The sequence below is a fragment of the Lampetra fluviatilis genome, chromosome 23 (assembly GCF_964198595.1).
Source record: "Lampetra fluviatilis chromosome 23, kcLamFluv1.1, whole genome shotgun sequence".
NCBI lineage: Eukaryota > Metazoa > Chordata > Hyperoartia > Petromyzontiformes > Petromyzontidae > Lampetra > Lampetra fluviatilis.
Genome location: NC_136297.1, coordinates 10,458,253 through 10,484,733, shown reverse-complemented (window position 1 = coordinate 10,484,733; position 26,481 = coordinate 10,458,253). Strand labels below are relative to the sequence as shown.

At 56.0% G+C, this 26,481-nt stretch overlaps 1 protein-coding gene across 1 annotated transcript in view; it reads right to left on the bottom strand.

Annotated features, from left to right (window-relative positions):
- Positions 1 to 1,562: 1,562 nt before the first annotated feature.
- Positions 1,563 to 26,481, bottom strand: part of LOC144940781 (protein kinase C alpha type-like) — an 87,766-nt gene continuing 62,847 nt past the window's right edge. The window contains 5 exon segments of the mRNA XM_078867182.1: positions 1,563 to 2,421; positions 4,402 to 4,542; positions 14,255 to 14,362; positions 14,796 to 14,876; positions 24,997 to 25,135. Coding sequence (XP_078723308.1) covers positions 2,266 to 2,421; positions 4,402 to 4,542; positions 14,255 to 14,362; positions 14,796 to 14,876; positions 24,997 to 25,135 — 625 coding nt within the window. The 3' untranslated portion in view covers positions 1,563 to 2,265.

Genomic DNA, 26,481 nt, shown 5'->3' with positions numbered 1-26,481 from the left:
CAGCCCACTCACGGTACCGCTAAGCCAGGTCCACACGCACCCGAGCAACCAAATCGCTCTCCACTCCGCGCAACTCGATCGTCGCCCGCAACTGCTTTGTCCCGCGTCTGAGCGAGCGGTTTTGCAGCATCGCAACAACCAATCGCAGCCCGCGAACGTTGTCACGCGGCGCCGAAAACGCGGTGCTGCAAAATGCAAAACCGCCGAGCAGATCGACAGTCGAAAGTCGAGGAGTTCTGGTCTCCTCTACTCTGAGCAACCGGTTGTGCAAACACTCGTGAACGCATTTTCAGTTATAAACTAAACTATTTTTTATTTTACCAGGTAAGGCCCACTGAGCTATACAGCTCTTTTTAAATCCTTTATATTAAGTTCACTTGCTTGCTTGCTTGCGCGCTTACGACCGTGCAAATCTTTCGGTCGTTTTTTAACCCACTTCCCGTGATCCAATCGAGCTGACATTTTGCACACAGACTCGTTGTGCGTGACAATTTATTTTGTCCAAAAAAATTATATTTAATTGCCAATTGCTTAATGGTGGCAGGCAATCATCTGACCCAGAGGACGAGAGGACTCTAGCCGCCACGCATATAAAGGATTTAGAGTGAAAAACTTTGTTTTTACGGGTTAATTTTTTCAGAAGCGACTTGGCCACAAATGACAGCCCAACGAAGTGGCCCATCACGTTGAGATGTATAGCAGCCAAATACTCTAAACGCGTGAAGTTGATTCGAAGTGTGAAGGGACACACCGGAGGACCCGGAGAAAAATCCACGCAACCACGTGGAGACAGACACCGCAAACCCCAAATATACAGCAGCAGGCGTCAGGGCCGGGATCAAACCCACGACCTCCTGCATACCAGGCGAGGTAGTTAACATTTCGTCACCGTGGCGGCCTTTATAATTGACCCCAAGCCTGGCCCAGAAACCGAACCGCGTGTTGTATCGCGTGACCGCCCCACCTATTCTGTCCCACGCGAGTTTGAAACTCATTCGATGTAACAGTAACAACAAAGACTTTAAATTCACCTTTTTAAGAAGACCGCTAAAGCCACCGGCATAGCGACAGGTGGGAGGGGGGGGGGGCGTCACATGTTGTGCACGTGGACGAGCGTCATCGATGAACGTTGACGACGACGATGACGACGTCAGTGATGACGGTGGCATCAGTGACGTCAACTTTTTTGGAAAACCTCTCCCCCCCCCTCCCCCCGTGACCGATCTGGACCGACTCTCGTTGCTGGTCCTCAAAGGATTTCCCCAGCCCAAACAGCTGGCCTGAGGTCAAATGTAACTCCACTCCCTCGAATTACCGACGACGAACGTCGATTTCTTAGCTCCTACGCTCGCGCGCTTCGCGTCGTGTGGGTTCATGCCAACGATATGCAGATCGCACGCGCGGGCGTCACGAAAGGGTGGGAACAATTTTAGGGCAACGGGTGGCGCGGAGAAAGACCGAGCGAAAAATAAACAAACGAAACGAGTCGACTCATCCGATCGGATCGTGCCACCCCCCACCCCACCCCACCCACCACTACCCCCGCTGCCCCGAGCCTCCCTCCCTCCCTCCCCCCGGATCGCGATGCACCATGGAATGTTTGCGTGCTGTGCGGTGACGTCGCTAGACTGCAGAGGTCACGTGCCCGACAAATCAGTAAAAAAAAACATGGGGCAGCTGCAAGGCTAAGAGCTGCTCGTCTTTTGGGATGCATCTTCCACAAGGCTCCTAGGCAGAGGGGGGGGGTGCATGGTCTAAGGACGTGTCAAGGATTGGGCATTCGAAGGGGGGGGAGGGGCGGGTCTTTTGCAGGCCGCTGCTGAGTCGTCGTCTTGTGCCACGCAGGGGCAGCTGCCGTTGGGGGCGCCCTTCGAATCGATGAGATACGACCGAAGTAAGGCGCTTTGAGTTGCCGAGGCATTTGAGAAACGCCGTATAAATGTCAAAAACATATTTTTTTTTTACAGTTATGGGTGGATGGGAGCATGCTCGAGTGAAGAATGGATTGATGGCATGGGCTAGTCTAGGGGTGGGGAGATCAATGGATGGGTGAATGAATACACGAATGAATGAGTGGATGGTGTAAATGATATAACGCGAGGAATGGATGAATTCGTTGATGGATAGATAGGAGGCTGACTAAATGGACAGACTTGAAGGATAATTTTGATGGATGAATCGACGGACGAGCGAATGAACACGTGAATGAACAGGTGAAAGGGGTGGGTGGGTGGGTGGACGGATGATCCAGAAGGCCTAGAGGGGTCAGGCGCAGGGCTGGTAGACGAAGTTGGAGTTGAGGCAGGAGAAGTCCTGGAAGTCGGCCTGGTCGATCGTGGAGATGACCGTGTCGTCCGGCGGGGTGAGCATGGGCGCCGTCTTGGTGAAGAACTTGTCGAAGTTCTCTGCGTTCCTCCCGGCCTGGGACAACGGAGGACGCGGAGACACGGGGAGAGAGAGAGACAGAGACACGAGGGGAGAGACACGGGGAGTGACATGGAGACACGGGGAGAGGCGGGGAGACACGTGGGGAGAGACACGGGGAGAGGCGGGGAGACACATGGGGATAAACACGGGGAGTGATAGGGAGACACGGGGATAGGTGGGGAGACACGGGGAGAGAGAGACAGAAAGACGAGGGGACAAACAGGGGAAGAGACAGATAGACACGGCGAGAGACACGGCGAGAGACACACGGGGAGTGACAGGGAGACACGGGGAGAGACACGGCGAGAGAGACACGGCGAGAGACAGGGAGACACGGGGAGAGACACGGCGAGAGAGACACAGGGAGTGACAGGGAGACACGAGGAGAGACACGGCGAGAGAGACACGGGGAGTGACAGGGAGACACGGGGAGAGACACGGCGAGAGAGACACGGCGAGAGACAGGGAGACACGGGGAGAGACACGGCGAGAGAGACACAAGGGCATTACAACCATCGCAAGGGGAGTGGGAGAGACGCAGAGCGACGGAGCACGTGGTTTAGAGGACGCGCGCAGGTTAATGGCACCGTTCTCGTTTTACAAGTCAACATCGGTACCCCCACTGGATATACTCGTCCTCGCCATAGACAAGTGGAGTCTCCATCATTGGCTCAGGGCTGTAAACGGAAATTGGGTACCAACGGAGTGCCCATTTCGGCAAGAAATCACCGTTCATTGATATGCGTGTTGAACTTCTTTCACGCTTTACATAGCGAACCGTGCTATTATTATACGAATATGTGCGTGCTTGTGTGCAGGTGTTGCTGTTTGTGTGTGTACAGGTAGTGTGTGTGTACAGGTGTGCGTGTGTACAGGTGTGCGTGTGCATAGGGATATATGCGTGCTTGTGTGCAGGTGTTGCTGTTTGTGTGTGTACAGGTGTGCATGCGTGTGTACAGGTCCCTGCATGCGTGCGTCGGGGAAGCGGTAGTGTAGTTGTTTGCGCACTGCACTCGCGGCCAACGCCAGTGACGATTATCTGAATCGGTCCTGGGCCTCCCCCTAGGTCGACTCAGCCTCAAATGTGTACCTGGTGCGGTGCGTAGTAAACATCGCCACCGGGGGAGACAAAGGCGGCCGGGCGTGGTGCTGGCCACCCCACCCCCTCGTGTGCCGTTCCGGCCTTCATAGGTGCTCGCTAACAGCACTCGCCTGTCGCAGGCTATGCGGTGTTTTGTCTGCGTGCGTGCAGGTGTGTGCGTGCGTACAGGTGTGTGCGTGCGTGCGTGCGTGTGCGTGCGTCACGGGCTAGAGAAGAGATGGAGTGATGTGGTACAGGAGGACGTGGAGCTGAGTGGACTTGCCGATGACTGGTACCAGCGGTGTCAAGATCGGCCTCTGTGGAAGAGGCTCGTGAAGGACGCTACTGGGCAGTTGGAGGCAGTCGCCCTCCAACAACAACGGAGGGCGGAGGAGCGACGCTCACAACGACGAGCGGAGCGCCGGGCGGCTAAAGCACAGCAAGTTGGCATAGTCGGGGGCACAGATGGTGCATCAGCCAGTCATCTCGGTCATCTCAGTCAGTCGACCCGTGGCACCTGCTGGGTCTGCTCCGTGACCTCCTGCCAGCGGGCGTTCGACACTTCACGTGGCCTCAAGGTGCATATGGCCTGGCACAAGCGTCGTGGTGACGTCACCGCCACTTAGTGGCGAATGGCGGTTGTTGTTGGTGTGTGCGTGTGCGTGTGTGCGTGTGTGTGTACGTGTGTGTGTGTGTGCGTGTGTGTGCGTGTGTGCGTGTGCGTGTGTGCGTGTGTGCGCGTGCGTGTGTGTGCGTGCGTGTGTGTGCGTGTGTGCGTGTGCGTTTGTGCGTGTGTGTATGTGCGTGCAGGTGCGTGCGTGTGTGCGTGTGTGTGCGTGTGTGCGTGCGTGTGCATGCATGCGTGTGTGCGCGGAAGGTGAGCATCGTCGCACCGCCTTGGGCCGGAACGGCGGCTGCACCTCGCGTCTCTGCAGGCGCTCCCAGTCGATGCGGCGGAAGAACACGTGTTCGCGCACGTCCCTCTCGCCGTCCGCCCCGCAGCCCAGCCGCTTGCCAGGGTGCTTCGTCATGAACTGAGGGAGGGAGCGGCGGGGGGGGGGGGCAGAGCAGGGGGTGATGTACACAGTCGGGGGGGGGGGCGCAACTGATGTGTCATCGATGACGGTAGCGGCGTCGTCGATCGCCACGAGCATCGTCGACGTCAACGTCCGCGACACGTGGCGCGAGCGACATCAATGGGTGTTGACGACGGAGACGATGGCGATGACGTCGGTGATGACGGTGGCATCAGTGACGTCGATGGCGTCTTTGTGGAAGACCCCCCGTGCCTGATCTCAACCGACTCTCGTTCCTTGGTCCTCAAAGGATGTTCCCAGCAGTGGCGCAGCGGTGAAAGCGCTCTGCGCTACGAACCCGGCGACCCCAGTTCCATTCCAGCTCACGACCAGTGCACTCGTGCAGCTCACGACCAACACACTAGCGATGGTTATCTCAACCGGTCCAGGGTCCTCCCCAGACGGGCATACGTCCATGCATCGCACGCGCACGCACATCCAAGCCCTTCTTCGACAGATGTGTGGGTCGGATGACGCACGCGCGCGCGCGTAACGCGTGCGTCGTGACAACTCCCCGACCCCCATCCATCCACCCGACGCAAGACAACGAACTTTGACCAATTTTTTGTTTTGTTCCGACGGTTTCCGGCACACGGTCGGTGTCCGTCTCGTCACGAGCGGTCGCGACGTGCCCCCCCCCCCCTCTCTCCCGCCCCACTCGGTCTCCCGAGGAGGGGTGAGGAGGGTAGTGGTCATCGCCGCCACGCGTGGTCATCGGAGACGGAGCCGAAAGTGTTCCCGCGCGGCACGTCCCACAGTCAGAATCTATTTGTTTGTACGGGAGGGATCCGATGAGCTAATGAAGATCTCCCCCCACCCCCCCTCACAGATGTCCGGTAGGTCTCTCTTCCCTGGCCGAATAATTCGGCTATGCTGCTGCTGCTGTTGCTGCAACAGCCGACGAAATAAAAATCAATACTGACAACACTGCACGTGGCCATGAGTGGAGATGGAAAAGTACGCAAAAAAGGTGACTTTTCGGTCAGTGGCTCTTCTAAGGTATTTTTATTCACTCTAAAAGGGGTTGACATTTGTGCTTTGCAGCAATAAGGCCCTGGGTTCGACTCCTGACTCGGGTACCATTCTCTGTGGAGTTTGTATGCCCCCCACCCCTACCGCTATTCGGCATCCCAGAGTGAAAAACAAACGAGGCAATGGCTTTTTGATTTAAAGCTTTCGTGACTGCAGGGATTCATATTCTTGGTTCTTTCGGTAAAGTCACGTAGAAGGGAAATAATAAATAATAATTGTTGTATATATTTTTTATTTTTTTATTTCCTTTCTGCGTGACTTTACCGAAAGAACCACGAATATGAGGCAATGGCTGTTGGCCAAACGTCTCGTCGCAGGCTTTTCTGTGCGAATACGTAAAATATATCGTATTATTATTATAATAATTATTATAAGCGCAATACATACCGTCTTATTATTATATTATAATTTCAACATACATTTTCTACCGTCATAGTATCATATTATAATTATTATAAACGCAATATAAACCGTCTTCTAATTATTATATTCGACAATTTGGCCTTGGACGTTATCCACTCAGAGTCTTCGTAGAACGAGATATATACACAAATAAATACCAAACTAAAACTATAAACTATTTTTATTTTGCCAGGTAAGGCCCACTGAGCTGCATGGTTCTTTTCCCACAGCGACCTGGCCACAAATGACAGCCCAACGAGGTTGCTTCTCGTCACGTGGACATTTAAAACAGCCAAAGACTCTGAACTCGTGGATGTCGATTCTAAAAGTGGAGGGAAAAACCGGAGGACCCGGAAAAAAATCCACGCGGCCACGGAGAGAGAGAGAGCGAGACACGCAAACTCCAAATATACAGCAGCAGGCGTCAGGGTCAGGTTCGGGATCGAACACACGGCCTCCTGTATACCAGGCGAGGTAGTTAGCATCTCCTAGCCACCGTGATGACGATGATGATGAGAGAAAGACATGCAAACTCCAAATATTCAGCAGCAGGCGTCAGGGTCGGGATCGAACCCACGACCTCCTGTACACCAGGTGAGGTAGTTAACATCTCTTAGCCACCGTGATGATGAGAGAGAGACACGCAAACTCCAAATATACAACAGCAGGCGTCAGGGTCGGGATCGAACCCACGACCTCCTGTACACCAGGCGAGGTAGTTAACATCTCTTGTCGACCTCATGTGTTGGTCTCCGCTCTCCGTGGGACGCGACGTTGCACGGGGCACGCGCACAGAGAGCGCGCGGGGGGGGGGGTTGGGGGGGTACAAAACGAGAGAGCGAGAGAGCGAGAGAGAGAGGGGGTGCCGTGATTGAAGTGACTTCAGAAGTAGTTCCATGACATCATCTTCCGCCCCCTCTGTCGTGCGGGCCGCCTCTCTGAAGCGAAGGTGGCCCCCACCCCACCACACCACCCCCCACCCCAACACACCACCCCCCACCCCAACACACCACACCACCACCCACTACCACCACCCCACCACACCACCCCCCATCACACCACCACCCCCGACCACACCACCCCCTGTACGCGCCGCTCGCTGGGAGCGCTCCGAAGGTGAAATTGTAAATTTGGTGACAACGCGACTCTGCTCACGACCGTGCGTGCGAGAGGCGGTGGGGAGGTTCGGTGGGGGGGGGGGATGGAGGCGAAGCAACAATTAAAATGAATCACGGCAGGGCTCCGAGAGGGCTGCTTTGTGGGGGGACCCCCCCCCCTCCCCAATCCCCAGACGCGTCTTTGTTGACTTTGTGACGCTGCGGGCGCCGTGCGTATTTAATTTATTTGCGACCAGCTTCGCGCGGCTTGATCTATTATTCATGTTAGAGGCGGATAAAGGTCGGGCCCGTGACCTCTCACGCCACCGCGTGCGCGTGTGTGTCACGTGTGTGTGTCGTGTGTGTGTCACGTGTGTGTGTCGTGTGTGTGTGTGGTGCTGGCGGGAGTGTGGGCGGTGGTGGTATGGGGAGCGGTGGTTGTAGCGGTTAGCGCCACGCTGCGCTACGAACCTGGCGTCCCGGGTTCGATTCCCGCTCACGGTCAACGCCCAGTGACGATTGTCTGAACCGGTCCTGGGCCTCCCCTAGGTCGACTCAGCCTCAAATTAGTACCTGGTGCGGTGTGTAATTATCGTCACTCGGGAGACAAAGGCGGCCGGGCGTGGTGTTGGCCACCCACCCCTCGTATGCCCTGCGGGCCTTCATAGGTGCTCGCTAACAGCACTTGCCCCTACAGTCTGTTAAGGCTATACGGGGGATCTTTATATTTTTTTTGGTGGTGGTGGTGGTAACGGTGGTAGTGGGATTGCAGTTGTGGTAGGTGGTGCTAGTGTTGGCCATGGTAGTGGTAGTGGTTGTAGTGGTGGTGGGATTGTGGTTGTGGTAGTAGTGGCAGTGTTGGCCATGGTGGTGATGGTAGTAGGATTGTGGTTGTGGTGGTTGTAGTGGTGGTGCGGTTGTGATAATAGCACGGTTGGCTATGTACGATGCGAAAGAAGTTCAACACATACACACAGACAAACATATGTAAAGTACTGGTGGGCAGATTGGAGTATATGCTGTGAGGCCACGAGCAGCAGCAGCAGCAGCAGGAGCAGCAGCAGCAGCAGCAGCAGTAGCAGCAGGAGCAGCAGCAGCAGCAGCAGCAGCAGGAGCAGCAGCAGCAGCAGCAGTAGCAGCAGCAGCAGGAGCAGCAGCAGCAGCAGGAGCAGCAGGAGCAGCAGCAGGAGCAGCAGGAGCAGCAGCAGCAGCAGGAGCAGCAGCAGCAGCAGCAGGAGCAGCAGGAGCAGCAGCAGCAGCAGCAGCAGCAGGAGCAGCAGCAGCAGCAGCAGCAGCAGGAGCAGCAGCAGCAGCAGCAGCAGCAGGAGCAGCAGCAGCAGGAGCAGCAGCAGCAGCAGCAGCAGCAGGAGCAGCAGCAGCAGCAGTAGCAGCAGCAGTAGCAGTAGCAGCAGGAGCAGCAGCAGCAGGAGCAGCAGCAGCAGCAGCAGTAGCAGCAGCAGCAGCAGCAGGAGCAGCAGCAGCAGCAGGAGCAGCAGCAGCAGCAGGAGCAGCAGCAGCAGCAGGAGCAGCAGCAGGAGCAGCAGCAGCAGTAGCAGCAGTAGCAGTAGCAGCAGGAGCAGCAGCAGCAGCAGGAGCAGCAGCAGCAGCAGCAGTAGCAGCAGTAGCAGTAGCAGCAGGAGCAGCAGCAGCAGGAGCAGCAGCAGCAGGAGCAGCAGTAGCAGCAGCAGCAGCAGCAGTAGCAGCAGGAGCAGCAGCAGTAGCAGCAGGAGCAGCAGCAGCAGCAGGAGCAGCAGTAGCAGCAGGAGCAGCAGCAGTAGCAGCAGTAGCAGTAGCAGCAGCAGGAGCAGCAGCAGTAGCAGCAGTAGCAGTAGCAGCAGCAGGAGCAGCAGCAGCAGCAGCAGCAGTAGCAGCAGTAGCAGCAGCAGCAGCAGGAGCAGCAGCAGTAGCAGCAGTAGCAGTAGCAGCAGCAGGAGCAGCAGCAGTAGCAGCAGTAGCAGTAGCAGCAGCAGGAGCAGTAGTAGCAGCAGCAGGAGCACCAGCAGTAGCAGCAGCAGCAGCAGAAGCAGCAGAAGCTCATTGTTGGCGCTCTGCACAGCCGTAGCTCGTTATTGGACAGCAACCGCTGTTTTTTGGAGATCGGCCAAGCGTGACGCTGGAAAGCCCCACATCCAATTTTAATGAAATGTAAATGTAGTGTCATCCGCATATACATGGGATGGGATTTAGGAGTGGTGGTTATGTGGTGGTGGTGGCGGTGGTGGAAGTGGTGGTTGTGGTGGTGGTTGTGCTGGCGGTTGTCGTGGCAGTTGTGTTGGTAGTGGTGGTTGTGGTAGTTGCGATGGTTATGGTGGTGGTTGTGCTAGTTGTTGAGCTAGTGTCGGTTGTGGTAGTGATGGTTTAAGGTGGTGGTTGTGATGGTGGTGGTAGTGGTGGTTGTGGCAGTGATGGTGGTTGGTGGTTGGTTGTGGTAGTGATGGTGGTGGTGGTTGTGGTTGTGATGGTGGTGGTAGTGGTGGTTGTGGTAGTGATGGTGGTGGTTGTGGCAGAGATGGTGGTTGTTGGTGGTGATTGTGGTAGTGATGGTGGTTGTGGTAATGATGGTGGTGAAAGTGGTGGTTGTGGCAGTGATGGTGGTTGTTGGTGGTGATTGTGGTAGTGATGGTGGTGGTGGTTGTGGTAATGATGGTGGTGAAAGTGGTGGTTGTGGCAGTGATGGTGGTTGTTGGTGGTGATTGTGGTAGTGATGGTGGTGGTGGTTGTGGTAATGATGGTGGTGAAAGTGGTGGTTGTGGCAGTGATGGTGGTTGTTGGTGGTGATTGTGGTAGTGATGGTGGTGGTGGTTGTGGTAATGATGGTGGTGAAAGTGGTGGTTGTGGCAGTGATGGTGGTTGTTGGTGGTGATTGTGGTAGTGATGGTGGTGGTGGTTGTGGCAATGATGGTGGTGAAAGTGGTGGTTGTGGCAGTGATGGTGGTTGTTGGTGGTGATTGTGGTAGTGATGGTGGTTGTGGCAATGATGGTGGTGAAAGTGGTGGTTGTGGCAGTGATGGTGGTTGTTGGTGGTGATTGTGGTAGTGATGGTGGTTGTGGCAATGATGGTGGTGAAAGTGGTGGTTGTGGCAGTGATCGTGGTTGGTGGGCCACCAGCTAATCAATACGCGTGTGCGCGTGTCGATGAGTATCGGTGCTACTCGCGAAGATCTTTGTCTTTGTCAGTGAGTGACGATTATCCGAACCGGGCTTGCGGCTACAAAATAGGTCGCCTCAGTCTCCAAAGGGCATCTGGTGCGGTGTGTAAGCGTCGGCACTCACTGCGGGGAGACAAAGGCGGTCGGGCGTGGTGCCAGTGACACCAACCCCCCTCGTGTGCCGTGTGTCGCCCTTCATCATATTCAGGTGCTTTGGCTACCCGAACCCTCGAGGGGGGGGGGGGGGGCTGATGCCAATCGGCTCATAAGCATCGAGCAAACGGCCACGTCGCTCATTCGGGCTCCGGACAAAGCAGCTTGCCGTGGTTCGCGGCGCGAAACGTCGGACACGACCCCGGAAAACGTTGCGTTTCGGGTGGGCCGGACGCGGGCGGGCGAGCGGTATGGAAACGTGGAGAGATTCGGTTTCTCGGAGCTGCGCGATAAGAATAGACGGAGCGATCGCTACGGGGAGGGGGGGGGGGTGGAATCAACTGGAATCGATTGTCGTGAGCGGGCGGCACGGCAAGGTCGATGGCGCTCTTTGGCATCCCATTGGAGATTGCGTAACGCCACCGGGATCTGGACTCGGGGAGCTGAGCGCTCACAGATGACCGCGTGGTGCTGATGGTGCCACGGGGGGGGTAGTTTTGTGCGAGAGTTTCAATGGACCAATCACACCCCCCCCCCACTCCATCAACACCCCCCCATACCCCCCCCCCCAACTCCATCACCACCACCCCCTACCTCCCTCCACCCCCCAACTCCATCCCCACGGCCCCGACTCTCCTCCCAACCCCCCGTGGCTCTGCGTGGGCGGCACGACGGCCGTGTAAGTGTGGCAAATGCTCGAGTACATCACGTGCGTCGGTGTGTGTGTGTGTGCGTCGGTGTGTGTGTGTGCGTCGGTGTGTGTGCGTCGGTGTGTGTCTGTGTGTGTGTGTGTGCGTCGGTGTGTGTGTGTCGGTGTGTGTGTGTGTGCGTCGGTGTGTGTGTGTGCGTCGGTGTGTGTGTGTGCGTCGGTGTGTGTGCGTCGGTGTGCGTCGGTGTGTGTGTGTGTGCGTCGGTGTGTGTGCGTCGGTGTGTGTCTGTGTGTGTCTTTGTATGGGGACTTCGGGTGTGTGGGGTGTGTGTGGGGTGTGTGTGTGTGTGGGTTGTGTGTGTGGAGTGTGTATGTGGGGTGTGTGTGTGTGGGTTGTGTGTGTGTGGGGTCTGTGTGTGTGGGGCGTGTGGGGTGGGTGTGTGTGGGGCGTGTGGGGTGTGTGTGTGTGGGGTGTGTGTGTGTGGGGTGTGTGTGTGTGGTGTGTGTGTGTGGGGTCTGTGTGTGTGGGGACATGTGTGTGTGTGGGGTGTGTTTGTGTGTGGGGCGTGTGGGGTGTGTGTGTGGGGTGTGTGTGTGTATGGGGCCATGTGTGTGTGTGGGGTGTGTGTGTGTGGGGTGTGTGTGTGGGGTGTGTGTGTGTGTGTGTCTGTGTCAATGGTTTAGTGCGCTGCGCTATGGACCCTGGCGACCCGAGTTCGATTCCCGCTCACGGCCAACACCAGTGACGATTATCTGAACCGGTCCTGGGCCACCCCTCGGTCGACTCAGCCTCAAATTAGTACCTGGTGCGGTGTGTAAACATCGCCACTGGGGAGACAAAGGCGGTCGGGCGTGGTGCTGGCCACCCACCGCCTCGCGTGCCGTTCCGGCCTTCATAGGTGCTCGCTAACAGCACTTGCCCTTACAGTCTTTCAAGGCTATACGGGGGATCTTTGTTTTTTTAATGTATCTGTATGTATGTGTATGTATATGTGTGTATGTGTCTGTGTACCTGTGTGTGTATACATGTGTGCGTATGTACCTGTGTGCGTATGTATCTTTGTGTATGCATCTGTGTGTCTGTGTATGTGTGTGGGGGGGGGCGAGGTGGAGGAGGATGAGAGGGACCCCCCCTCCCCCCTCCCCCCCGCGGAGCTGAGCTGCTCACCTGGCGCGCGGCTCTTTACCTGCTCGGCGCTCCGCTCCATTATTCATCAGAGACAACATCAAAGGGCTCGCGTGCACGCCCTGAAGCCCGCGTGCGGGGCCCTGAACCCCGCGTGCACGCCCTGAACCCCGCGTGCGGGGCCCTGAACCCCGCGTGCCCTGGGACAGCAGGGACTAGGGGGCTCGGCTGGGGTTAAGGGTTAAACTAGGTGAGGGGTTAAACTAGGTGAGGGGTTAAGGGTTAAACTAGGTGAGGGGTTAAGGGTTAAGCGTTGGGTTAAGGGTTAAACTAGGTGAGGGGTTAAGGGTTAAACTAGGTGAGGGGTTAAGGGTTAAACTAGGTGAGGGGTTAAGGGTTCAACTAGGTGAGGGGTTAAACTAGGTGAGGGGTTAAGGGTTAAACTAGGTGAGGGGTTAAGGGTTAAGCGTTGGGTTAAGGGTTAAACTAGGTGAGGGGTTAAGGGTTAAACTAGGTGAGGGGTTAAGGGTTAAACTAGGTGAGGGGTTAAGGGTTAAACTAGGTGAGGGGTTAAGGGTTAAACGTTGGGTTAAGGGTTAAACTAGGTGAGGGATTAAGGGTTAAGCGTTGGGTTAAGGGTTAAACTAGATTAGGGGATGAGGGTTTAGAGTTGGGTTAAGGGTTAAACTAGGTTAGGGGTTAAGGGTGAAGCGTTGGGTTAAGGGTTGAACTAGGTGAGGGGTTAAGGGTTCAGAGTTGGTGTAAGGGCTAGGCGAGGTTAGGGGTTAAGTTCCCGGTCCAGTTAATGAATTAAGGATCAGCCTACGTCAGGGGTTTATGGTTGGGCTAGGTCAGGGGTTAGGAGTTAGGCTAGGTTACGGGTTAAGGTTGGGGCTGGTGTAGAGTTGAGCTCGGCCCGTGGTGAAGACTGGGATAGTTGAGAGGTGACGGCTTGGACTGGGGGTCAGTTTGAAGACTGCGACGATGATGATGATGGTGATGATAATGAGCTGCTGGGTTCGCGTCAGGACTGGATGAGGTTCGGAGGTCAGGGCCAGGAGTTGATGGAGGGACCCCCTCCCTGCTCCCCCCCTGCCCCTCCCCCTTCTCCCCCCGTGACCTTCCTGTCATCCCCGCTCACTCTCCCGCGTGCCAGCCGTCACGTGCTGATCACGTGACGGCCAACGCCTCCTAAACCCCCCTTCCTCAGCCTCGTGCTCCACCCCCCCCCCCCCCCCCGAGGAAGGTCGCACGGATAGACGAGGTGGGTGGGGGGGGAGAGTGGGGGCAGGAAAGGGGGGTGGGGGCCACCGTATTCTCAGGAGGGGTCACCTGGGTGCGTTCATCAAGGGCACGGGAGGGGGTTGGCGGAGGAGGGGTGGGTTGGTGGTGGTGGATGAACTTCAGGAGGGCGTCAACGCGAGCATCGTGTCTCGACATTGTAACCCCGTAGCACTGAGGACGACCGAACAACCGAGGAGATGGAGCGACGAGATCGGGTTCCATGTGGATTGTCCGGCGCTTCTCTCTCTCGGGACTGTGAGACGCTTCGGAAGAAATAGCGCGACGCGTCCCCCCAAAAAGCCTGTGTCGCGTGTCAATCAAGTTCTACGCGTTGTGACGTAACACACACTCACACTCAGGGGGGGAAAAGTGCTCTTAGAGTCTGGAGAATACACGGGGCCACGGGGATAAGGAGACACGGGGACACGCGCCGTCTTCCGAGACACGGAGACACGGGGACAAGGGGACACGGGGACATGGGGACAGGGAGACACGGAGACACGGAGACACGGGGACAGGGAGACACGGGGACACGGAGACACGGAGACACGGGGACATGGGGAGATGGGGACACGGGGACACGGAGACACGGGGACAGGGAGACACGGGGACACGGAGACACGGGGACAGGGAGACAAGGGGACACGGAGACATGGGGAGATGGGGACACGGGGACACGGGGACACGGGGAGATGGGGACACGGGGACACGGGGACACGGGGACAGGGAGACACGGAGACAGGGAAACACGGGGACACGGGGACACGGAGACACGCACCCCTTTGCAGATGGACACCGCCTCGCGGGACATGGCCTTGGGGTAGGAGACGCTGTGCTCCATGATGGACTGGAACAGCTCCTCCTCGTCCTCCCCGTCAAACGGCGGCTGCACGACATCATCATCGTCATCAGCGGCATCATCAGCAGCATCAGTGGCATCATCGTCATCAGCGACATCAGCGGCATCATCATCGTCACCATCACCCAGTCCATCAACACGGGAGGGTGATGACGTTCAGTGGTGCAGGTGTGGGGTGGCACAGGTGATGAGTGGTGCAGGTGATGAGAGGTGCAGGTGATGAGTGGTGCAGGTGTGGGGTGGTACAGGTAATGAGTAGTACAGGTGATGAGTGGTGCAGGTGTTGTACAGGTGTTGTAGAGGTGATGTACAGGTGTTGTGGAGGTGTTGTAGAGGTGTGGGGTGGTGCAGGTGTTGTACAGGTGTTGTAGAGGTGTTGTACAGGTGTGGGTTGCTACAGGTGTTGTAGAGGTGTTGTACAGGTGTTGTGGAGGTGTTGTAGAGGTGTGCTGGTGAGCACCTGTCCAGCCAGCATCTCGTACAGAAGAACTCCAAACGCCCACCAGTCCACGGACTTCCCGTAAGGCTGATACGCGATGATCTGATGCGAGCACAACGCATCACACACAAACACATCACACACAACGCATCACACACAACACATCACACACAAACACATCACACACAACGCATCACACACAAACACATCACACACAAACACATCACACGCAACGCATCACACGCAACCACATCACACACAAACACATCACACGCAACGCATCACACACAAACACATCACACACAAACACATCACACACAACGCATCACACACAAACACATCACACACAAACACATCACACACAAACACATCACACACAAACACATCACACACAAACACATCACACACAACGCATCACACACAAACACATCACATCACACACAACGCATCACACACAACGCATCACACACAAACACATCACACACAAACACATCACACACAACGCATCACACACAAACACATCACACACAACACATCACACACAACGCATCACACAAAAACACATCACACACAAACACATCACACACAACGCATCACACACAAACACATCACACACAAACACATCACACACAACGCATCACACAAAAACACATCACACACAAACACATCACACACAACGCATCACACACAAACACATCACACACAAACACATCACACACAACGCATCACACAAAAACACATCACACACAAACACATCACACACAACGCATCACACACAAACACATCACACACAAACACATCACACACAACGCATCACACAAAAACACATCACACACAAACACATCACACACAACGCATCACACACAAACACATCACACACAAACACATCACACACAACGCATCACACAAAAACACATCACACACAAACACATCACACACAACGCATCACACACAAACACATCACACACAACGCATCACACACAAACACATCACACACAAACACATCACACACAACGCATCACACACAAACACATCACACACAAACACATCACACACAACGCATCACACAAAAACACATCACACACAAACACATCACACACAACGCATCACACACAAACACATCGCCGCTGGATGAAGGCCTCTGCAGGCCGCCGCCAGCCTGCGCACGGAGCTGATTTCATCGCTCCATCTCCGCGGGGGGCGTTCCCTCTCAGGCTCCGTGATTCTCGCGGGCGCCGATTGAGACACTGGCCGTGAGCAGGAAATCAAACGAGGGTCGCCGGGTTCATGGCGCGGTGTGCGCTAACCGCTGCGCCACCACTCTCTTATACACAACAACAACAACCGCTGTTTGCCACTGAGTGGCGGCGGACGTCACCACGGCGCCTGTGCCAGGCTAGGTGCACTTCGAGGCTATTGCGTGCCACTACCACCACCAATACCACCCTCAATACCACCGCCACTACCACAACCAACAGCCCCACCACCAGCACCACCACTAGCACCACCACTAGCACCACCACTAGCACCACCAGCACCACCACCACCAGCACCACCACCACCAGCACCACCACCACCAGCACCACCACCACCAGCACCACCACCAGCACCACCACCACCAGCACCACCACCAGCACCACCACCAGCACCACCACCACCAGCACCACCACCAGCACCACTACCAGCACCACCACCAGTACCACCACCAGCATCACCACCACCACCACTAGCACCACCACTAGCACCACTAGCACCACCACTAGCACCACCAGCACCACCAGCACCACCACCATCAGCACAACAACAACCGCCATTCGCCACTAAGTGGCGGTGACGTCACCACGGCGCCTGTGCCAGGCCATGTGCACGTTGAGGCCACGTGAAGTGTCGAAGGCTCGCTGCTGGCAGGAGGTCACGGTACAGACCCAGGTGGTGCCACGAGTTGACTGGCTGAGCTGACCGACAGATGCACCACCTGCGCTCCCAACTCTGCCGAGTCGCTCTGTGTGTAAACTGCCCAGAGCTCCACTCATTGCAGTGCATCAAGACAAATTACAAAGATCCCCCTTGTTGTATAGTCTCAGCAGACTCTTGGGGCAAGTGCTGTTAGCGAGCACAGCACACGAGGGGGTGGGTGGCCAGCACCACGCCCGACCGCCTTTGTCTCCTTATTGCGATGATTACACACCGCCCCACGTACCCATTATAGGCTCAACCGACCTAGGGGAGGCCCAGGACCGGTTCAGATAATCATCACTCGTGTTGGCCGTGTGCTGGAATCGGAACTCAGGTCGCCGGGTTCATAGCGCTCCCCCACACACACACGCGCGCACGCACGCACCTCCCCTTAGCATGGTAGGGTACGTACGGTGCGAACGAAATTCGACGCGCACGCATGTTGAACTTCTTACGCACCGTACGTGGCCAACCGCATGCCCTCCAGCAACTGGAGAGCGTCTCGTGGAGTCGAACCGCGAGACCGCCATCGCTTCGCGCGACGTATAAGAATAATACGAATAATTACACGTTTCACTTTCTGTGACAACCTCATTTTAAAAAGAGTGGTGAGAGAGACGGGGGGGGGAGGAGAGCGGCACGGTTATTTCGGGCGTGCGGACGGACGGACGGATAAGCGCCGTGTTCTTCCCTCTCGTTCTGAGCTTTGTCACATTCGTATCTCTCCCTCCCCCTCCTCTCTCTCTTTCCCTCTCTGTGTGTCTCTCTCTCTCTCTTCCCCTGCCCCCCCTCTCTGTGTGTCTCTCTCGCTCTCTTCCCCTGCCCCCCCTCTCTGTCTCTCTCTCTCTTCCCCTGCCCCCCCCCTCTCTGTGTGTCTCTCTCACTCTCTTCCCCTGCCCCCCCCCACTCTCTGTGTGTCTCTCTCGCTCTCTTCCCCTGCCCCCCCTCTGTCTGTCTCTCTCTTCCCCTGCCCCCCCGCTCTCTGTGTGTCTCTCTCTCCAGCTGGCATTCAGATCAAGCTCACGGCGGGCTTTATCATCGCCACGATCTGTCGCCACGTCGTCGTAGTCGTCGTAAATGTCTACACCGCAATCATCGTCGTCATCATCATGATCGTCATCAATCTGTCCACCGCAATCATCATCGTCATCATCATGATCGTCATCAATGTCTACACCGCAATCATTGTCGTCATCATCGTGATCGTCATCAATGTCTACACCGCAATCGTCGTCATCATCATGATCGTGGTCAATGTCTTCACCGCTATCATTGTCGTCATTGACATCATGATCGTCATCAATTTCTCCACCACAATCATCGTCATCGTCATCATGATTATTATCAACATCTCCACCACAATCGTCATGATCATGATCGTCGTGAATGTCACACAACAATCATAACTGTCATCACTGACTATATGGCTACAATCATCATCTTAAATCACGATTGAGCATTTAAATTATTGTTGTGGTGACATCTATGACGATGTTGATGATTATGGTTGTGGTGTAACACCTCACCAACACTGCTGTCAACCTCCCAATGTCAGCAAAGACAAAGATCTCCCGTGTAGCCTTATCAGAATGTTGAGGCAAAGTGCTGTTAGCGAGCACCTATGAAGGCCGGCACGGCACACGAAGGGGTGGGTGGCCAGCACTATTCCCCGGCCGCCTTTGTCTTCCCAGTGGTATTGTTTACACACTGCACAAGGTAGTCTTTTGAGGCCGAGTCGACCTAGAGGAAGCCCAGCACCGTTTCAGATAATCATCACCGATGTTGGCGGTGAGCGGGAATCGAACTCGGGTAACAGGGATCCTAGCACAGCGTGCTGACCACCGCCACCATCGCCACCATCACCACGATCACGACCATCACCACTGCCACCATCACCACCATCACCACGATCACGACCATCACCACCGCCACCATCGCCACCATCACCACGATCACGACCATCACCACTGCCACCATCGCCACCATCACCACGATCACGACCATCACCACCGCCACCATCGCCACCATCACCACGATCACGACCATCACCACCGCCACCATCGCCACCATCACCACGATCACGACCATCACCACCGCCACCATCACCACGATCACCACGATCACGACCATCACCACTGCCACCATTGCCACCATCACCACTATCACGACCATCACCACTGCCACCATCACCACCGCCACCATTGCCACAACCACCATCACCACTATCACTACCATCACCACTCCCACCATCACCATCGCCACCATCACCACTTTCACTACCATCAACACTGCCACCATCACCACCACCACCATTGCCACAACCACCATCACCACTATCACTACCATCATCACTTTCACGACCATCACCACAGCCACCATCACCACCGCCACCATCAATCACCACTATCACTACCATTACCACTCCCACCATCACCATCATCACCACTATCACCACCGTCACCACTACCACCATAACCATCACCACCATCGCCACCATTAACCTTCACCTCATCCTTGATCCGTGCCTGGTCAGGCGAAAGTTTTCGATGACAAAAAAAAAGAGACATCACAAATTTTTAGTTTTTCCCCCATGAGACGTGGGGGGGGGGGTAGGCTGCTTTGAGGGGCACAGCTAACAGCTTCACATTGATTCACACACGAGGTGATGGCGTTGGAGGGGAGGTAGTAGTGGTGATGGGATGTGGGTTGGGGAGGGAGGGAGGGAGTGAGAGGGGGAGGGGTGTGGGTAAAGATTCATCACGTTCCGTTGAGTAGCAGCAGGGATTTCCATGAAGTGTCCGCGTCTCTATTTTTCTCTCTCTCTCTTTTGTTCGCATATCTCTCTGGAGGATGTCTCAATCTGTCTGTCCCTTTGCATCTGCCTCTGACTCTCTCTCTCCGTCCGTATCTCCGTACCTCTCTGTCTCTCTGTCTGTATGTCTGTCTCTCTGTCTCTCTGTCTGTCTGTCTCTCTGTCTGTCTGTCTGGGTTTCTGTCTCTCTGTCTCTCTGTCTGTCTCTCTGTCTCTCTGTCTCTCTGTCTGGGTCTCTGTCTGGGTCTCTGTCTCTCTGTCTCTCTGTCTGTCTCTCTGTCTGTCTGTCTGGGTTTCTGTCTCTCTGTCTCTCTGTCTGTCTATCTGTCTGGGTCTCTGTCTCTTCGCACGTCTCACTCTGCCGGCCGGACAAGGGGAGCAGAGAGAGTCGGGCGGGACAGTCGGAACACGAGAGAGACACACAGAGAGAGAGGAGGTGGACAAAGAGATTGCGGAGAGAGACACGAGGAGAGAGGTCAAAGACGGTGATGGGGGTGCGAGGGGTGGGGGGTGTGGGCCCCCCTTCCCGCCCCCAGGGGAGAAAGGAGAGAAGGGGGGGGGGTCACTGGAGATCGGCTCAGACAGCTGGGATCTCGACTTCCCGAAGGGAAATAAAAACCACTGCGATCCGTGACCTCGCAAGGTCGGCACGGCTCGATACGCTCGCTCCAATCGCTCGCCAGTCGTGCCACGTCGTCGTCGTCATCGTCGTCATCATCATCGTCGTCATCGTCGTCATCGTCATTGTCGTCATTGTCGTCATCGTTGTCATCGTCATCATCGTCGTCATCGTCATCGCCTTCATCGTCATTGTCATCATCGTCATCATCGTCGTCATCGTCGTCATCGCCGTCATCGTCATCGTCGTCATCGTCGTCATCGTCATCGCCGTCATCGTCATCGTCATCATCATCGTCATCGTCGTCATCGCCATCATCGTCATCGTCATCGTCGTCATCGCCGTCATCGTCGTCATCGCCGTCGTCATCACCGTCATCGTCGCCATCGTCGCCATCGTCGTCATCGTCGTCGTCGCCATCGTCATCATCGTCGTCATCGTCGCCGTCGTTATCGCCATCGCCATCGTCGCCATCAAGAACGAGGTCATCGTTATCGCCCCTCGTCAGCGTCGCCACGCGCCGTAGTCGCAAGCGACAAGAGTCATCGTCGGCCTCGTCGCCATCTTCGTCGGCGCCATCGACCCGTCGCCACGATCACGGTGGTATGACGACGTCATAGTCAGTGTCACCTAGGTCGACTGAGCCAAAAATAACGACGCGACAAAATCAGCGGCCCTCGACGACGCCACATCGTGATGGCCACGGCAGCAGCACTGGGGATACAAAGGCGTGCGTGACGTGCGTGCCCCCCCCCCCCACATACCACGACAGCACCGCCGGCCTTAATAGGTGCTCGCTAACAACGCTCACCCCATACAATGGCCTCATTTGTCTTTTGACGAATTGCGTTTTTCGGGGCCATAATGGCACAGACCCCGGTGTGACCCCCTCTCCCGTCACCCCCCCCCCCCACCAGCCCGACCCCCTCGCATCATCCCCTCGGGGGAGATTCACGCTTCGCCTGCAACGCCGGCAGCTTCTTGAGGCGTTCGCTAATTAATCCGCTAACTCATTCGCCATTCAATCATTCATGAGGAGGGCGAGTCCACGTGCACACGCGCAGACTCCCACACACGTACACATATATACAAAGACAAAGGTTCCCCCCCCCCGTATAGCCTCAGCAGACTGTTGGGGCAAGTGCTGTTAGCGAGTAGCACCTACGAAGGGCGGCATTGTGGCACACGAGGGGGGGGGGGGGGTGGGTGACCAGCACCACGCCCGGCCGCCTTTGTCTCCCTAGCGGCGAGGTTTGCACACCGCACCAGGTACTCATTTGAGGCCGAGTCGACCTAGGAGAGGCCCAGGCCCGGTTCAGAGAATCGCCACTCACCGACACACACGCACGCAACGCACGCGCACATTTATTTGCTGGTGACCCAAGGGAACTGCCACCCAGATTGTTGTTGGTAGTTCAGGAACTCGTGACGCTGTCTGCACAGAGCACAGAGGCCGAGTTCAGATGCCCACCACTGACGGTGGCCGCGGGCGGTCACCAAACTCGCGTCGCCGGGGTTCGTAGCTACGGTGCTCGCTAACCACGGCACCACCGCTCCCCCCAAACGCCGGGGGGGTGAGGGTCACCCCCCGGGGGGTGGGGGGGGTGAGGGTCACCCTACCGGGACCCCGCCCTGCGGGTGAGACGAAAGCTTCCGGACAACAACAACCACGATGATAATTGGTTCTTTACCCTTCTATCTGGCAACAAAACTGACACCTTTTTACAAGGAGTCATGTTTGAATAGACCGCAATACCTGCAGTCATAATGCAACCACGATGTTTAGAGAGCGCGCCGGTTGACGGACGAGAATGCGACTCTTGCGGTGCGAGTGGATGTGTCGTGGCAAGAGAGAGTCTCTCTCCTCGCCTGTGTCGCCACAGATCTTAGTCGTCGTTCATGCGCAGCACGGAGCTCCACACGCATTGCACAACCACCACCACCAACACCAACACCCACCACAACCACACCACCGACACCCACCACAACCACAACACCCATCCCAACCACCACCAACCACCATCACTACCACAACCACCACTACTACTACCACTACGACCACACCACCAACACCCACCACAACCACAACACCCATCCCAACCACCACCAACCACCATCACTACCACAACCACCACTACTACTACCACTACAACCACACCACCAACACCCACCACAACCACAACACCCATCCCAACCACCACCAACCACCATCACTACCACAACCACCACTACTACTACCACTACAACCACACCACCAACACCCATCACAACCACACAACCAACACAACCACGCCACCAACACCCACCACAACCACCACCAACCACCATCACTACCACAACCACCACCACCATCACAACCATCACTACCACCACCACCACACCGCCAGCACCCACCACAACCACCACCAACCACCATCACTACCACAACCACCACCACAATCACTACCACAACCACCACCACCACAACCACACCACCAACATCCGCCACCGTGTGAGCGTGCGTGTGTCTTTGTGTGCTGAGCGGTGGTGCAGCGGTTAGCGCGCTGCGCTATGCATCCCGTGAGGTCAATTCCCGCACGCGGCCAACACCGGTGACGATTATCTGAACAGGTTATGGGCCTCCCCGAGGTCGACTCAGCCTCAAATGAGTAGCTGGTGCTTTGCGTAAAACATCACCACTGGGGAGACAAAGGCGGCCGGGCGTGGTCCCGATCAGCCACCCCTCGTGTGCCACAATGCCGGCCTTCGTAGGTGCAACTCTCAGGCCCCAACAGTCCGTCAAAGGCTACAACGGGGGGACCTTTGTCTTTGCTGTGTGTGCGTGCGTGTGTGGATGCGAGCGTGTGTGCGTGCGTGCGTGAGTGTTTTTCTTTTTTTAACGACATTAATAATTGAGGGGTGAATTAAACGAGGCGGTGTTCGAGTCGCAGTTGTGATCACGGGGCGAAATCGGGGCTCCAGTGGAGATGAATATTGAATTGCTCGCTCGACAAACGCCGTGACGTCCCTGATTGGGGGAAGGCCAGAGACGCACAAAAGACTCGAGTTGGATTCCGACCCCCCCCCGACCCTAACCCCACCCCAGAGGTCGCGAACGGGTTTTGACTCATTACCCGTACCCGTACCCGGCCGCACCAGGGTCGCAAATGGGTACCCGTACCCGTACCCCGCCGGGTACGGGTACCCGTTCCCTACCCGTACCCGTACCCTACCCGAAATGAGTGACAAACGGTTACTCACCAGTGACTCACGGCCTACCCGTACCTGGACCCGGCCGCACCAGGGTCGCAAACGGGTACCCGTACCCGTACCCGGCCGGGTACGGGTAGCCGGGTATCGGGTAGGGTACGGGTATCGGGTACCCGGTTGCGACCTCTGCCCCACCCTCACCCAACCACAGCCCTACCCGGGTCAAGGCGTGGGGGCTTTAGGGGGCTATAGTGTCTCCAGTAAGCTGGAGGGCCTCCAGAGAATTAAGTGAAAAGTTTTTTCTTGAGTCTTTCGGTAAAGTCACGTAGATAGGTTTTTTGTTTGTTATTTTTGTTCTTTTCTTTGAACCTATCTACGGGACTTTACCGAATGGCTCAAGGATATGAATATGCTGCAGTCACGAAAGCTTTAAGTCAAGATTTCAGTGAAAAGTGAGTTCACTTGTGCATGCCCAATTTTGTTTGTTGTGAGCCTTGTAAAAATAAATTTTCTTTTTCTTAAACTTTGTTTTCCTTTTGAAAATATGACTGGGGGCCTCACAGTATCCTTTAGCCCAGGGGCCTACACAATCTTAATCCGGCCCTGCCTACCCTAACCCTCTCACAGCGTGGCCCAACCGCAGCCTAAACCCCTACCCAGCCTACCCCTAACCCAGCCTGACCCTATCCCCAGCATACCCCAAAGTTAACCCTCACCCCAGCCTACTCCTAAACAGACCCTAACCACAGTCTAACATACGCTTAGGTTTTTTGCGGTAAAGTCACGTAGGTAAAAAAATAAAATTAAAAGTTAATAAAAGTAATAATGGAAATAAAATAAAATAATAAATCACGACGTATCGGAGGCAACACAAGTCTCCGTCATTAGGTGGGACCGTCACAGCTAAAATTATTAACTTTTAATTTTATTTTTTTACCTACGTGACTTTACCGAAAAAACCTAAGGGTATGAATCATTGCAGTCACGAAAGCTTCAAATCTAGAACACAGTCTTTTGTCTACCCCTAAACCAACCCTGACCACAGCCTACCCCTAAACTAACCACAGCCCACTCCTATCAAGCTGGGGAGTGGGGGGCTGACTCCTGCATCGTGAGCGACTACACTCGGATGCCAGACGGGGACAAAGTGTCCACATTTACATCCCCCCCCCCCCCCCACAGTTTGCTCTCTCTACGCGACGGCGTTTATTTACGTTGAGCGTTGAGGTTATTTTCACGAAACCATTTTGCGGCTCCGTCGGAGCAGAGCGGTGGAGGTCGGGGCGGGCAAGTTGCTCGGCGGGGGTGGTGGTGGTGGGGGGGCGAGGAGGTGATGGTTGGTTTGAGCGGCAGAGACTATTTGGGGGGCGGGGATGTGTTTGTGTGCGTGGCGTGTGCGGTGAGTGGTGGTAGAGGTGTCGCGTGGCGAGGGGTGGTGTGGTGTGCCCGTGTAGCGTGGTGTGTGTTGTAGCATGGTGTGTGTTGTAGCGTGGTGTAGCATGGTGTAGCATGGTGTAGCATGGTGTGTGGTGTAGCGTGGAGTAGCGTAGAGTAGAGTGGTGTGCGGTGTAGCGTGGTGTGCGGTGTGACGTGGTGTGCGGTGTGACGTGGTGTGCGGTGTGTTGTGCCGCGTAGCGGCGGGACACCTCGGGCGCGATGTAGTCGGGCGTGCCGCAGAAGGTGCGCGTGGTGGCGCCGTCCCCCATGTTCTCCTTGCACATCCCAAAGTCGGCGATCTTGATGTGCCCCTCGGCGTCCAGCATCACGTTATCTAGCTTCAGGTCCCTGGGGGGGGGGGGGCACGGGGGAAAGGGGGGAGCGGCGGGGGGGACAGGAGGGTTGACACGGGGGGGGGTTGGTGACACACAAAGGGGACATGGGGGGGGGTGGGGGACACGAGGTGGGACACGGGGGGGGGGGCATGGGGGACACGGGGGGACACAGGGTCATGGAGGGTGACAAAGTGGGGGGCACATTGGATGTGAATTTCTGCAGCAATCAAGGTGAACGCATCAGCAGCCCTGGGAATCTGTGGCTCTCTGTGTGAGTCTGTGGCTCTGTGTGAGTCTATGTCTCTCTGTGTGAGTCTGTCTCTCTGGGTGTGCCTGTGGCCCTCTGTGTGAGACTGTGTCTCTCTGTGTGAGTCTGTGGCTCTCTGTGCGAGTCTGTCTCTCTGTGCGAGTCTGTGGCTCTCTGTGTGAGTCTGTGTCCCTCTGTGTGAGACTGTGTCTCTCTGTGTGAGTCTGTGGCTCTCTGTGCGAGTCTGTCTCTCTGTGTGAGTCTGTGGCTCTCTGTGTGAGTCTGTGTCTCTCTGTGTGAGTCTGTGGCTCTCTGTGTGAGTGTGTGGCTCTCTGTGTGAGTCTGTGGCTCTCTGTGTGAGTCTGTGTCTCTCTGTGTGAGTCTGTGGCTCTCTGTGTGAGTCTGTGGCTCTCTGTGTGAGTGTGTGGCTCTCTGTGTGTGCCTGTGGCCCTCTGTGTGAGACTGTGTCTCTCTGTGTGAGTCTGTGGCTCTCTGTGCGAGTCTGTCTCTCTGTGCGAGTCTGTGGCTCTCTGTGTGAGTGTGTGGCTCTCTGTGTGAACCTGTGGCTCTCTGTGTGAGTCTGTGGCTCTCTGTGTGAGTCTGTCTCTCTGTGCGAGTCTGTGGCTCTCTGTGTGAGTCTGTGTCTCTCTGTGTGAGTCTGTGGCTCTCTGTGTGAGTCTGTGTCTCTCTGTGTGAGTCTGTGGCTCTCCGTGTGAGTCTGTCTCTCTGGGTGAGACTGTGTCTCTCTGTGTGAGTCTGTGGCTCTGTGTGAGTCTGTGGCTCTGTGTGAGTCTGTGGCTCTCTGTGTGAGTCTGTCTCTCTGGGTGTGCCTGTGGCCCTCTGTGCGAGTCTGTGGCTCTCTGTGCGAGTCTGTGGCTCTCCGTGTGAGTCTGTAGCTCTCTGTGTGAGTCTGTGGCTCTGTGTGAGTCTGTAGCTCTCTGTGCGAGTCTGTCTCTCTGTGCGAGTCTGTGTCTCTCTGTGTGAGTGTGTGGCTCTCTGTGTGAACCTGTGGCTCTCTGGGTGTGCCTGTGGCCCTCTGTGTGAGTCTGTGTCTCTCTGTGTGAGCCTGTGGCCCTCTGTGTGAGACTGTGTCTCTCTGTGTGAGTCTGTGG